This window comes from Phoenix dactylifera, chromosome 3, assembly GCF_051530095.1.
Source record: "Phoenix dactylifera cultivar Ajwa chromosome 3, Ajwa_hap1_PhDact_Kaust_v1.1, whole genome shotgun sequence".
Lineage (NCBI taxonomy): Eukaryota > Viridiplantae > Streptophyta > Magnoliopsida > Arecales > Arecaceae > Phoenix > Phoenix dactylifera.
The window spans coordinates 46,357,696-46,372,033 of record NC_143192.1 but is presented as its reverse complement, the minus strand read 5'-3'; the positions used below and the strand labels follow the sequence as shown (position 1 = coordinate 46,372,033).

The 14,338-nt window shown below is 39.8% G+C and overlaps 1 protein-coding gene across 2 annotated transcripts; it reads left to right on the top strand.

The window, feature by feature from the left end:
• The first annotated feature begins 819 nt into the window (after positions 1 to 819).
• On the top strand, positions 820 to 6,134 carry LOC103705206 (QWRF motif-containing protein 7). 2 transcript variants are annotated; one of them, XM_089929711.1, is made up of 5 exons: positions 820 to 1,383; positions 3,228 to 3,464; positions 4,104 to 4,193; positions 4,720 to 4,830; positions 5,601 to 6,134. In XM_089929711.1, the coding sequence occupies exons 1-5, from the start codon at positions 862 to 864 to the stop codon at positions 5,781 to 5,783; spliced, it is 1,143 nt and encodes a 380-aa protein (XP_089785837.1). In that variant the 5' UTR covers positions 820 to 861; the 3' UTR covers positions 5,784 to 6,134. The 2 variants fall into 2 exon arrangements, with proteins under 2 accessions (XP_089785837.1, XP_008787066.5); XM_008788844.5 differs by having other exon boundaries at positions 841 to 1,383; positions 4,723 to 4,830.
• Positions 6,135 to 14,338: the final 8,204 nt, after the last annotated feature.

Below are 14,338 nucleotides of genomic sequence, written 5' to 3'. Positions count from 1 at the left end.
TGTAAAACGTTGATGCATTGAGGTTTTTGGACCGGACTCTGTTTTGTGTTAAATCATCACATCTGCAATGATGCCAACAGAAAAAAAATGTGCACATCCAAAACAAATGATAGCATCAATAAATTTTTAATTGAAAATGGGATGGAGGTGTCGGCCAAGAGGTTTGAGAGCAGGACCAAAATGGCAGAACAAGTGCAGGAACTTTGTCAGAAAACTCATGCCAACCTTATTAAAGACATCTAATGCAAATTTTATATGTTATCACTTTTTTTTTGATTCATCGTTCAAAGTAATGCTCTGCTATTCCAAAATGGAAGCAGTTCCCATATGAAGTGCCACCACTTAACAGGACCACAATGATATTAAATAAAACCTTCAAATTTCTCTTAACGTAAGATGCACTCGCTGACCCAGGCTAGGCTTATGAAGGCAATGGCATTCCCGTGTCACACTAATAAGACTAAACAATATCCCTTGAAGTAAATCCAAAAGCTTAGTGCAGAGAGCTATATCTCCAGTCCAGCCTTTTCTAGGTACGGAGAAAGGAACCCTCCATCCCTTCCATATCCCACTGAAAACGAGACTTCAGCTCTTCCAGGCTTTGACATCTTTCTCTCTCAGTTACAGCAACGTGCTCTCTTCTCCTAATTGACCCGTTTAGGTCGTGGGGCACTCTTCCTCACCTAACCTACGACGTGGCCCCCAGTCCGCCACCCCCATTGTCCCATCCCCTCTCTGCCTCCTTTATCTCAGCTTAATTTCCGTTAAGGCCTTCAATCCGTTGTAGTAAATATCGCGAAAGCTAGGGGCGTTTGGGTATGATTATCGCAACATAAAGCGCCCGAAGCGCTCCCGTCCGAAATGCCGCGAGAGAAGGGAGAGAGAATGGAAGCCCGCAGGCCGCTGTCGCCACGCCTCCACCGGAGCCGGAGCGGAACGCCGAGGCTCTGCCAACTTTCCGCCGCTGAGAACCCGCCCTTCTCTCCCAACCTCGCCCGCTCCAAGTCCGCTTCCAAGTCCCGGCCACCGCCGTCCCTTGACGCCGCCACGCCCCGCCGCCTCCCCAAGGAGAAAAGCGAGTCCCCTCCCCCCCGCCCGACGCCAGAATCCTGTGGGAGCTCTAGGAGGGCGGCGGTGCGGCCCTGCTCCGCGGTCCCCTCGGCCTGGGCGCTCTCCCCGGGCCGCTCGCCGCGGGAGTCGCCGGAGAGCAGAGGGAGGCCCCGAGTCGGAGGCGTGTTGGGGTTGTTTAGGAGGAAGAAGGAACCTTCGGCGAGGGAGGAGGCCGCGCACCAGCTCAGGATGCTGACGGCGAGGCTGCTGCAGTGGAGGTTCGCCAACGCGCGAGCGGAGGCGGCCATCGGGTGCACGAAGTTTAAAGCCGAGGTGAGAGCCAGCCGGGCGTTCGTAGCGCTTTGGGATTTGCTGTTGGGTTCTGGACAGTCGAATGTACTGCTCGGCGAATCAGCGCCGTACGTTTGCTTGGATCCTCTTGTGGGGCCACGCGGCGGCTTATGGAGCGCATCGTTTATAACATGTACTATTTATTCTATTTATTGGGATACAGGGGATGTCGCAGGGCGTGTTTTGTTCCACTGCTACTTCCCCGTATGCTCCACAATCTACCATCCGGAACCCAAGAGCAACATTGCTTTGAATACCAGTGCTGTCGGTATGATACAGACTACTGGTGTCGGACTGATACGATATGGTATTCGACCAAATTATCATAGTATCGGTACGATACAATATGCGGTACACCTAGCTATTGGTACCAGACTGGTACGGTATGATATCGAACTCCGTACCAGTGCCACACTATCATAGTATCGATACGATATATTACATGATATACTTGACTATTGGTACTGGACTGGTACGGTACAGTTTCGAACTCCGTACCAGTGCCACACTATTATAGTGTTGGTACGATATAGTGCGCAGTACACCTGGCCACCGGTACCGGACTGGTACGGTGCGTCTGGTACCAATTGATATGTTACAATATATCATACCATATTCAATACACAATGGGCTTTGACATTTGTGCCTTGAATATGATTATTTTTTATTGTACCGGGGAAGGCCTTTATTTGCATCAAACCTTTTTTTTTTTTTTTTGCTAGAACGGATGATTCATATCTGACGAGTATGAATACACCCAATAAAAACAAAATGCATCACATTCCTTAGAAAACAAGAACTCTTTTTTTGTTTAATGGGTAATAGGTTGGTATATTCGAATGGGCCAAAAGTATTTTTATACACTATTTTCAAATTATGTCAATAATTAGATATGCATATATTTTGATCATTAATAGGTATATAATAAAATTTATAAAATTAATTAATAGTTTTTTGCTAAACAAAATTAGCTGCATCTCTTTTTTGACATGAGTGTGGTACGCGGAATCATATTATGATGATCCTGCCTTACATTCTAAATCTTTACAATTTCTTATGTGCTGATCTCTAACATTCTATCAAGAATCTTGCAGTAAATTGCTTTTACAAAAATATTTTGGACATATATTTCCCAAACATCGTTGTCATCTAAGTGCTGTTTTCAGTCATCATTCTCGTGATTTATTTGAGCATTGTTCCCACGAAAAGGTCATATCGTTTTTCTTTTTTTTCCCCCTTTTTATGTGGTAGGTTTACATCGCCATCAACTCATACACCTAACATACAACTAGGTAGAAGTTAAATTCATATACAACCAATATTGGGGTTAAGTAGATTCCGTCCTATAGAAGGCCATCATTTTGAAGCTAACTTGCAAAACGTATTTCATCTTACAAGATGTTTTCCAAAAAATAAAAAATAAAAAAATGGTACCTAATTTAAATTAAATTTCATAATGGAAAGTTATTCAAACCATTAAATAAGACGAACAAATGCAGTCAAAAAAATAACTTTTATTCTTTTAATTTTATTTCATAATTTAATGCAAATTATACAGTTTAACCCTTTTTTTTCCTCCAATGTTGCACCTCACTTTCTGCACTACTTTGGGCCTCCTATATTGAACTGTGCGAGTGTGATGAGAATGAGAAAAATCATCTGCGTGCTGTGTGCACACAAGACACCTCAAGTCTTTGTGTGAGCTCCATGTATAAGGGAATGGTGTAGGCTACAAACCAGGATAGAGATGGTTCTTTTTTTTTGGAGAAATTTCAGCTCAAAGAGCACAGTCAATAGTAGTAATGTATATGCTTCTTTCTTTGCAGAAGAAATTGTTCTATGCATGGTTGAAGGTGAATGAACTACGGAATATAGTAGCAGCCAAGAGGATCCTGATTCAAAGGCGAAAGCACAAGATGAAGGTGGCTCGGATCCTTAGCCCTCAAATCCGGCTCCTAGAGCAGTGGGAACCACATGCCAAAAGACACCTTGAAGCTACTGCTGCATTAGGGAGGGTCTTGGGAACCATATGCCTTGCACTTCCCTTGACTGAGGGTGCACAGGTATCTAATTTCATTGGTCTAAAGAATTATCTAATATTACACAATATATTAGATTAGACTTCCACACAACTTACTCGGGTAAAGAGACATGCTTTATTTCACAGGCATGTATACAATATAATATGCTTCATCTATACCAACCAAGCTGACTTCAAATTATTTAAACTTTAGATCTAGCTAGGCCTGCTCTTCTTTCAGAATTTCAAATCACTTGGTTCTCTTTTGTTACCTGGCCTAACTCATCATTGTGCAAGTTAGTTGAGGTTCATCTCAGAGTGAGAGAGAGAGAGAGAGAGAGAGAGAGAGAGAGAGAGAGAGAGAGAGAGAGCTCTTATTAGCATTTTGAGTTTAGACCAAGTCAGCAACATCTAGGGGTGAGTGAGTCATTTCGATAATTGTATTCCTATTCTAATTCCTAAACTCTATAATTGATCATACTACATATTTCCATCCATAGTTTGCGACATTGTGCAATGATGATATTATCTGTTATTATATGGGCTGAATTTTAATCACTCAATAGGCAAGACCATACGATTATTGGAAGCATGGTTACCACTGGTCAAATTTTCATTTCCCTTTGTTGCTGCTGCTGTTGTTTGACAGCAATTTGTCTATTTTTTTCTCTGTTGTGTGCAGGCCAACATGATCTCAGTACATAGATATACTTGTATAGCAATGGACATTATGAGAGAAACAGAAGCTAACGCCAGGATATTTTATTCCAAGGTTTGGCCTTTCTTCTCTTTAGTATTTTCTATGTTTAGCGAACTATATATAATGTCTTTGAGGCTATATATCAAATCATTTTTCTTAAACATCCAATCTTGCATTATGCATGTGATATTTGGGTTGCACTCAGTCATTATCTTTTCTTCTCTTTTTTTTTAAAAAAAATAACAATCTTCATTTATAGAAATGCAAGGTGATTGTTAGCATTAAACATTTAACCTACAAGCGCAAGCTAACCACGAAAGTTCATTGAGATTCCATTTAGTACTTATAGGTAAATACGAGATGACAGTGAGCTTGGGTCATTTATACCAAGTCTGAATTTAGCATCCCTTCCTAAATCTAACTCAGCATAACGTAGTTAGTTTCTTTATACATAGTTCCTAATTTATGTAAATCATCTATAATGAGAATTTAGCAAGGTTGCTTGATTTTTACATGATTGAATTGTTGGCTTTTATCTTAAGTCGTAGTTTGTTGTTATGTTGCCTCTTCTCACCCTATTCTCCATCACATTTTCAAGCAGGTTGAGAATATAAGCTCTATGCTTTGCGAGCTAGTGAGTACGATACGACAAGAAATAGAAGGTCTGGAGGAACTAATGAAGATTAGTGAAGTTATCACTTCACTGGAGGTTAGTTGTTTTGGTAGTTATAATGTAGACTTTGGTAATTTAGGACAAATTACACAACTATTTTGTTTATTTTTTAAATTTTTTTATCATATCTATGTGCAAGCAATTACTTCATGCATCTAGTTAATGCTTCTTCAATCAAAATGAAGTTCAAAACTTTAAATCACTAACAATCATGAAAAATTCTCTTGAGATGATTAGTTAGAAGGAAATAATATGATAGCTTGCTCTTTATGTAGGACAATCCAAAAATACCCATAACATAATATACTTTGAGAATTAGGATCTGTGGAGGAGTGACGAGGCTGCGATTTGTTTGAAGAAATTGGATATTTGAAATTACTATGGTGCATTGTCCTTGTAGATTTAATTCTCCTACCTCTATGAGTCTTATAGCATAATATCTGAGTCTTTTCAAATTATCAAGTATATGGAGTAACACTTGAGGCAAAAATCAGTAAAATGACTCATTGCATTTGAGTTTATCACGCATTTGTGTTCTTTTATTAAAATAGACCATATTTTGTTCTTTAACTATAAGTCTAGTTCATTATATAACATTAACCTGCGATCAATGTGGTTCCAAAAAGATCTAGGCCTTCTTAAAATTCATGCTTTGAGGTTAGCCATCTTATATAAAGATTCAACACAATTGTCCTTCCTTTCATTTTCCATTCTTTTGGTGGGTAGTCATTGTTTTTGAGTTTAACCTTACTTGAATCCAAGATCTAAAATTCCTCGAGTTATTAACTGGAATTTTCCCTCCACAGATGCAAGAAACAAGCATTCGGGCAAACATGATTCAAGCAATGAAAGAACAAGAACAAGTCAATGCTTATCTCGACTATGAGCTAGTGCTTTACACAAATAGCTTTCACATTGATAGCAATATCCAAGTGAAAGGATGCCATGATTGGAACAAGTTTCTGACTCCCTTGTTGCAGGCAAACTAAGGTAGAATGACAAATGGGGAAGGGAAATGATTGAATAGGATATTTAACCTTATAAATTATGAAGCAAGTGTAGAATAGGAGTCCTCCAAATATTACAAATTTTGGAGAAGTATCTTTATTATGCTCTTTGTGGGATTTAATTATGCCCCGGCGTCCTCCAAATATTACAAATTTTGGAGAAGTATATTTATTATGCTCTTTGTGGGATTTAATTAAGCCCCGGCTCTTGTATATTTATCAATTTCAATTGTGGACATGCCTTCTGAGTGAAAATGATTGATTGGGCTAAATTATTGCAACAAGTTGTATTGGCATTATAAAGCATTATCAATAAAGGATTATGTGGTTCAAGTAGTGCTCTTCAACATACAATGAATGTCATTTTTCTTCTTCGGATTATGAGCTATGTTTGGTAATTCTATTAGGGAAGCTAACTCGAGGCACATGTTTATGATCGATTAATGAGTTATAGCGAGAGACATTTTTTGACTTACCTATTCTGCTACTCAACTTTACATGACCATCCAAAAGCAAAAACTGTTTAGAGGTTTTATTTTATTTTTTTAATCTTTTGAGAAAAACATGATTTGAAATTTTAGAAAACCTACACTTCTCTTTAGAAATTGTGGTCAAAGGATATCAAATGACACTTCTCTTCCCCATTAGACAACAAAACCAGGGCAGAATCATACGGCTCATTTCAAGCTACAAAGAGATGATTTTTGGCTCATTTTACTGTTCAATTTTTAAATATTTTATTTTTTCGAATTGTCATGAATATATCTATTCATGTTTAGTTTAATTTAGTACAGCCATTTAGTATAATTTAGTTTTAGAATGAGCAATACTATGTCAGTGGAGATCTCAGATTACTTTTTAAAAGAATTTCTTTCCGATCTTGTACAGTATAAAAGTATATCCCAAACAATTAAGTTCTGGAATCCAAAACTATTTCTTTTTTTTCCTCCCTCAAATGGAGGAGAATGGCATCTCGAAAGTTAGCACTCATCTTGGCCTGACCACCATCTTTCCGCCTCTTCACCACTTTGATTCCATCCTGGGTTAAGGACAATTGATCCTACTAGTTGATGTGCTAGGCCGGCTAATAGTGAGCCTATATTCCTAATTGTTAGGCGCATCTACGGAAAAACAAACAGGGCTGCGAATTAGGTTGCCTCTTATATGGTAGAGTATTGTGGAGGAATGGTATGGATTGGTTTGTCAGTTATTTCGGTTGCTCTATGCAAAATTTTATTTTTTGATTTGATTGAACATATTCTCATCCGTCTTATCTGAAAAAACAAAAAGGAAAAAAAAAGGCCAATGCTTCTAATCTTCTCATGTATTGGAAATCCAAGAAAAGAGACAGAAAAAAAAGGCAATTAACAAAATCAAGGCATACGTGTCTTTCCCCCTTGACATTCCCACCCAGTTTTTGTTTTTTTGATGAAATCCATTTCACCATATCTTGAAAATAAAACTCTGTCAGGTTATTTTCCATGCGTGAATCTTCTACCATATCTCATACTCTACGCATGCAGTGTACCGTGCTTCTTTTGAAAGGTATTATTTCACTTGAGCTACATGTGCCTGCACCTTCATCAAACTCTTATTGCCTACAAATCCTGTTCTTATCCTTCCTGTCCTTATCCTTATCTCTATGCTGTACCATATAAATCCTGGTCTTATCCTCTATGCTGCACCATCAAACCACTATGTGTCATGTGTCCTGTCCTTATCCTTATCTCTATGCTGTACCATCAAACCACTATGTATGGGATCAATCAATTGATTTTTGTTTTTATGAGGGACAAAAGTTTACCATTTACTTTTCTTGGATTTAAGCATATATATATGTCTTTTATTCTTCTACTGTACAAACGTATGATCTTATTTTGAGTCACCTTCAAATTGGACACAATCACGAACAATCGGTTCATTTTTATGAGCTTTATGTATCTAGTGTTTTAGAATTAGCAATTTAAATAAAAGTAAATAAAGTAAATATATTTATAATATCATTTAACAATAATTACACCTACAAGCCAAGATTATTCAAATAATCAGAAACTATCATCAATAATCATGTACTCGGTACTAGCTTTTATCCATATTTTTTTATCAATTTTTAATTTATTCAAAACTTTTGTAAAATGTCTGAAAGCGAAAGTTCATTGCATGCACTTTCTTAAAGCATTCATTTATTTCTTTTAGGTGTATCAACTTATCGTCTCTTTTTTAATACTTCAATAATATTTTTTTGAATAAATATAATTTTAATTTTTGGTCTCGGCAAAGGTGGAACCAAAGTACATCTAAATTGCATCAAATATGCATCAATTTTTGGTAGCATGTGCATCACAATTGCAAAAATTGTTGTAAATTGATCGATCTCAGTGTAAACCTCTATGGCAGGGTATCCCTTCTTTCTTTCTCTCCTTTCTACAGAACTTCAAATGATAAAAAGAATGAATCCATGTTGTTGTGTTGGTGGTCTTCTAAGGTTTTGGTGCCTGTGTTAAAGCTTGAATTTTCATGAGAGAGCTAAAGATCCCAAGGCAACCAAGAGAGGAGGATTAAGAGAAGGAATCGGGGACTCGCACCAGTGCTTGGGTGTTTCCTTGCTTTGGCTCTTTTCTTCATAAATGGGGGGGTTGGAAGGAGATATGGTTGGAGTCAACCCATGAATGAAGAGTTTCACCAATGGAGAGGGTTGAGATGTATAGGCAAGATTTTGTCTTGCAAGATAAAAGACAAGTTTTTTTAATTCATCCAAGAGATAAGTTTAAGAGGGTGGTAGGTGTCGAGATGACCGCAAGCCAACCATGACAACTAATGGACTGTTTGGCGAAGATTTGTTTTTTCAAAATAATGGGTGAAGATAAGGTGAGGAGTACTTATTATTAACTTCACCTAGAGATAAAGCTAAGGATAACCATAAGATAAGAGGGTGCGTGAGAAAAAGATATGGGTATTGGAATGGATATTGGTTATAATTAAATGAGAAAAGAGATTAATGGTGTCAACCTGGAAACATAGACATAGTTTACTAATTGGGCTTTGTATGGGCTAATGGGTTGGATTTCTTATGTGGATTGGATGTATGCTTGGGTTGGCTATGGCTTGGGCTTCGATTCCCTATGGGTTGAACTTGGGTTGTGTATGGGTTGACATTCGTGGGCTACATAGCTTGGGCTTGGGTTCGGTAAGGGCAGGGATCGAGCAGAAAAGAGGCCAGGGCCAGCTTAAATCCCAGCTCACAGAACAGGCCCGCCGTCCAAAAAGCTTAAATTTTAGACTTTGCCATGGCACTGGACCAAGGGAGGAATAGTTATTCCAGTCATATCAGCTCCATGCTAGAATAACTATTTCAAAGAAAGTTGAAATAACTTTATTTCTTACAAAGCAAGCCCTCTTTTGTCTTCTCCCCCTCTTTTTCTACAACTAATTCATTTAAATAATTCTTAGCCTAGAATTATTTCTCTCATGAATTTGGGGTAAAAAACCAACTAGCAGTGAAAAGAATAACCTTTTTTATTCTACCTCATCTTATTCACAGAATGCATCTCAATAAAATATCTCCAAAATCAGCAAACTTCCTGCAAGCAGATAGACAAAAGATCTTAACAAGACAATATAATAACAGATATTCTTCTAGTTCTATGCTAAGAGGATCACGGGAACTTTTTTTTTTTTTGGAAAAAAATAAAAACATTTTTTTGGAAAAGGAAGGGGAACCAAGTTTATCAAGTCCATGCACAATAGACTGAAACAACCTCAAAGAGTCAAAGGTAACTAGTTACTCACTACCTTGCTTATTTATTCGCTGAGCACTCTCCATAATGCGATCCACAGACTAACAATCCAATGACCCCATGAAGAAATAAGCACCATGCCACGTCAACTCAAAAAATGGCCGGCAGAACTCAGAGCGCGAGCATGGAGAAAGCATTCAGCATCTCTTCATTAGCTTGCAGCATCCCAAAGGACCGGCGATCGGCAATGGCCCGCTCGTGGAACAGCCGGAGAGCTCTCTCCCACCTGCTGTCGCTCCGCGTCGACGCAGCGTAGGCGGCGTCGGCGAAGAAGATGCGGTGAAGACGGAAGAGGAAGAGGCGGAGGGAGAAGGCGAGGTCGGCGCAGGAGGTGGGGAGGCGGGTGGCGAAGGGGAGTTTGAGGGCGAAGGGGCCGAGGAGGGCGGCCAGGAGCTGCCAGTTGCTGTGGCCGCCGGCCAGCAGCTTCAGCTTGCCCATCGCCACCACATGCACTGCCATGGAATTAATCGATCGAGGGGGCCTTCCTCCCTCGATGGAGATGAGTATGGAAGTGCGTGGGGTTGGGAAGGGGGACCCTAATGGCCGTGCAGCAAGTAGGGTGGGAATGAGGTCATTATAGAATGGACGAGGGGACGTTTGCCTTCAAAATATCATGAATTAAGTTGTATGGACGGAGCTGCCCTTCTACAGGAGGAAACGAACTTCTTGGGACCAGCGAGTGAAATGATTCCGATTGAACCAAATTGTACGCGATAAAGGTGTTTATAATAATATTCCTGCCTGCGATAATTTTTCTAACGTGCAGTTTTACCATGAACAAGGAGACAATATTCATGTATGGCAAAAGAAATAAAAAATATAGAAGAAATAATTTCTTTAATAGCATACCGGAGTCTTATAGATATAACTTTGGGTTGAATTATCATTTTTAATTTGTTAGATTCATAATTTTTTGTAGAAATAAAGAAAAATCATCAAGTTGGTGCTAGATTTTAATGCCAAGTAATTTTGGGCATACCTAGAGAGGACTTAAAAGGATTGGTTGATGGGGAGGGAAATTTTATTTTTTGTGTTATAGGTTTGGGATAACATTCTCGAGTTCTCTTTAATTTAGGAGAAAATGAAATTTTTTTTACAAATTATTTCTAATATTTTATCTAAATTATATCTAAAACCTTCTTTTATTGTTCTTTACAAATTAACCCAAAAAAATGTCTATCTAAATTGTAAACAGATCCTTGGATTAAGTTTTCCGCCATAAAAAAATCATTGCTTTGGACGGTTAGGGGGACTTCGATGTTTTGTGACCAAGATACCTCAGAATTAAATATTAGGAGTGGGAGTTCGTTTCCCTTCCTTTCCCTTCCCTTTTTTTAGTCTTCGAATTAATCCAGGTCGCCGGCATCATTGCCTCCTGTGCGGTGGCCAATACTCCGCCTTCGATGGTGTCACCAACTCACCATCGTCACCAATGATGCCACTGCTATCCTCTCAACGAGATGGTTGTCGTACGATGACACCACCACCGTCCTCATCCTCGTTGATGCCCTCCTTTGCCGCTTCCTCTCCCTCCTGCCTTCGACGGCTTCCACCACCCCATCGAAGTCCTCCATCCTTCTTGACCATTTCGACCATGGCTCCATTGTCAAGCATGCTGCCACCTTCCTCAATAGCAAAGTTGTTTGCTAGAATTCCTCACTTCCGTTGCTGTCAGTGCCGTGCTCTCCATTGTCGACCTCCATGATGTCGACACCATTAAGAAGCTTAGCAGCATTGACACCAAGCTTGTCAAAAGCCGCCTCCTTGATAAGAAGGCTAGCTATGCCACCAATAGCCCAACTCATGTCAAGAGCGCAAGGGCCATGTCAAATAGAGCGTGACTACATTCACTTAATGGTGAAGAAGATCAAGGCCACTGCTTGCAATGTGCACGAGAGTACTTTGAAAGATGTTGAGACTGACATCTCACTGATTCACTGCACTTCCTGTCACCGGTATTGAACATTTCTAGGAGGAGATGTTGGGATTTCCTTTCCTGATGGAGGTGGCCTTGGTTGGTGACGGGAAGATTGTGAAAATGATGGGGATCGAGGATACCTCCTTTGTTGTTCTCAAGATCTTCCGCCTTAGCATCAACAAGCGTGCCGAGCACCAGCGTAGGTATTTGCTCGGTTGTTATCAAACAAATATCTGTCCACACGGTGGTGGGACGAATCACTCTCTACTTCGAAACATCTAGGCGATGGTAAAAAATGGAATGACTTTTTAGGCCAAATGTATATTCAGAAAGGTCAACGAAGCTACGGACTAGATGACTGCTTATATGGCCAGCTACTAGGAACACTCTTTGGGATGGAAGGGGAGCTATTCTTGGCACCATATGATCTGTTATTTTTAAATTTTGTTGAATGTATTTGTACTCGTATTATATGAAATATCTGCTTTAGCTTTAAAAAAAAACATTTGGGTGTTCGGGCCCTCCATCTAGAGTAACGAGGGTAGAATGGTCAAATACCATAAAGGCATCATGGCTCGTTAGGACATCGGAAGGCTAATGCAAAGTTTATTTATAATATAAATAGACATTTTCTGGATCGATCTGTAAATAATGGTGAGGAAAGGTTTTATTTGTAATTTCAATAAATGCTGGGCAGCCTTTGCAAAAATCCCAAAATTTAAACAAAAGGGAGATAATTTCCAACTTTTGGTCACGGCATGCTCGGGCCCCAGTCAGCGTATTACTTGGTGCAGAAAGGAAGAATCAAGTTTTCTGCTTTTCAGGAAAAGCGGAGTTTATGCGGAATTTGCCGAAACTGCCGGACCGGTTCGGTCCACCCTTCCAAACACTTGTCCGTTCCGGTCCGGGTAGTTCCGTAATTTCGTAACATTTCGGGGTTCGAGTTCGATTTGGCCACGCAACCGACAAGTGCTGCTCCCTCCCGGCAGGACCCAGGACACAGTGTCAAGCAACGTGGCCATATCGGATTGATCGTTACACTGACTCTCTCTGTCCAACACTCTGCGGCTCCACGGCCGAGATAGGCTGGGAATCCCCGAGGCTGAGGCCCACGCTATCTACCAATCATAACACGACACGTCATCGGACTTTTTGACGCGTATGCGAGGCGAAGTCCGACCCATGCGGGATCCGAGGCGGTGGGTCCATCCGTCACGGTAGAGATAGATCCTGGCGGCTTCCAGGAAGCTTCCCGTCGCACTGATATTATGGAGATGTAAGAATAACAAGGCAATCACGTGATAGTGATTGGATGCGTCTGGAGGGAACAATGAAGGCCCAACGTGGTTTATTTGTTTCTTTTTGGTGTGGTCTCTGATTTGTAAGGATGCTGCCTTTGGCTTCCATATCATTGTACAGCTTCTCTTTTTTTTTTTTCTTTTTTTTTTTTTACAGTAGACGGCTCGTACCGTTCAAATAAGAATATATTTAAAAAAATTAAAAAATAAAAAAAATATAAATCTTGAAGTGCACAAAGCAACTTTCTCTTTCTAACTCAAAGCGTATCTTTGGAGTAGTTGGCTACGAAGTAATCCAATTCGCAATCTCATTGGCTTCTCTATATACGTGCTTTGTCTGAATGGCCACTTCGATATAGGTCATAGTCCGGATCTTTCTAAGCAATGGATGGTAGTTACCTACAGCTCCTCAAAATTGCCAAAAAATATAATACAACTGCTTAGAAATATATATATATCATAATATTTGTAAAAGGAGGAGAAAAGAAAAAAGAATTTATAAGTGTTATAGACTGAACTCAAGAGGTAAAATTTCTAGCCGCCAGATAGTTATTGATGGTTAGAAATTTTAAAATTCATTTCTTATTTGAATTGAAACTTCATGGAGATCTGATTCTTTTATTTCATCCCTATTTTACATGAGTTGAATTGATAAATAATGGCTAGGTAGGTGCTGAGGGAGCGAACGAAAATCACATCTAGGTGGAGTTTGTCCACAGTGTATTTGTTATCATAGTAGAGAGGGCAGCGAGAGGGGCATTGGAGTGAAACTGTAATTGGGATGGGCTCCAGTCCACCGTGGTTCGCTCATCTCTCTCTCTTTCCCTCCCTCCTCTTATCATTACTTGGATGGATAATGTATACAATCAGAAAGATATAAGAAGATGCATAGAGAAAAAAATCTTTTTTTATTCAGAAAGAAACATGAAGAAGCATGAAAAAGATTATTTTTTTTATGAAAATAGTTCATGTTGTGTGTGTGTGTGGATGTATGTATGTATAAGTAAGAGGGCTTTCTGGATATGAAAAATTAGAGGAAAAGATTTGGTTATGAATAACAAGAGAAGATTTTTTATAAAAAATATAAGATGACAAAAGGTCTAAGAGGAGGGTGTTAAAGTAACCAAACGATGGAACGGTGTGCTAATGTACTCAAGCAACACTGATTATGCATACATGACATGGAGTGTTTTGTGAGACAAAAACTACATAATTAAGAACTTGTATTTTAAATATCACGGCTATTCAAGGCTCTAGCCCATCTAATGATCCAACTACAATATATGTAACCTGATTTGTGTCAATAAATTCAAAACACCATCAAAGAGTTGGCCACCTTTACTCCTCATTTTTCTACTAAATATACTTGTTGCTGGAAATTGGACCCGGGGGCAATCTTCGATCGAGGGAGAGGGAGCTGCGGGTCACCACGGCGGGGAGGCGACCAGTCGGCGGGCGGCGTCCTTCGTCTGGGGTGGCCGGAGAGAGGGAGCTGGGGATCCTCACGGCGGGGCAGCGATCCGT

Coding starts and splice junctions, on each gene's coding strand:
- LOC103705206 (XM_089929711.1), top strand. CDS start 862: ATGCCGCGAGAGAAGGGAGAGAGAATGGAAGCCCGCAGGCCGCTGTCG. Junction 1,384..3,227: donor GCACGAAGTTTAAAGCCGAG/GTGAGAGCCAGC, acceptor CTTTCTTTGCAG/AAGAAATTGTTCTATGCATG. Junction 4,831..5,600: donor AAGTTATCACTTCACTGGAG/GTTAGTTGTTTT, acceptor TTCCCTCCACAG/ATGCAAGAAACAAGCATTCG.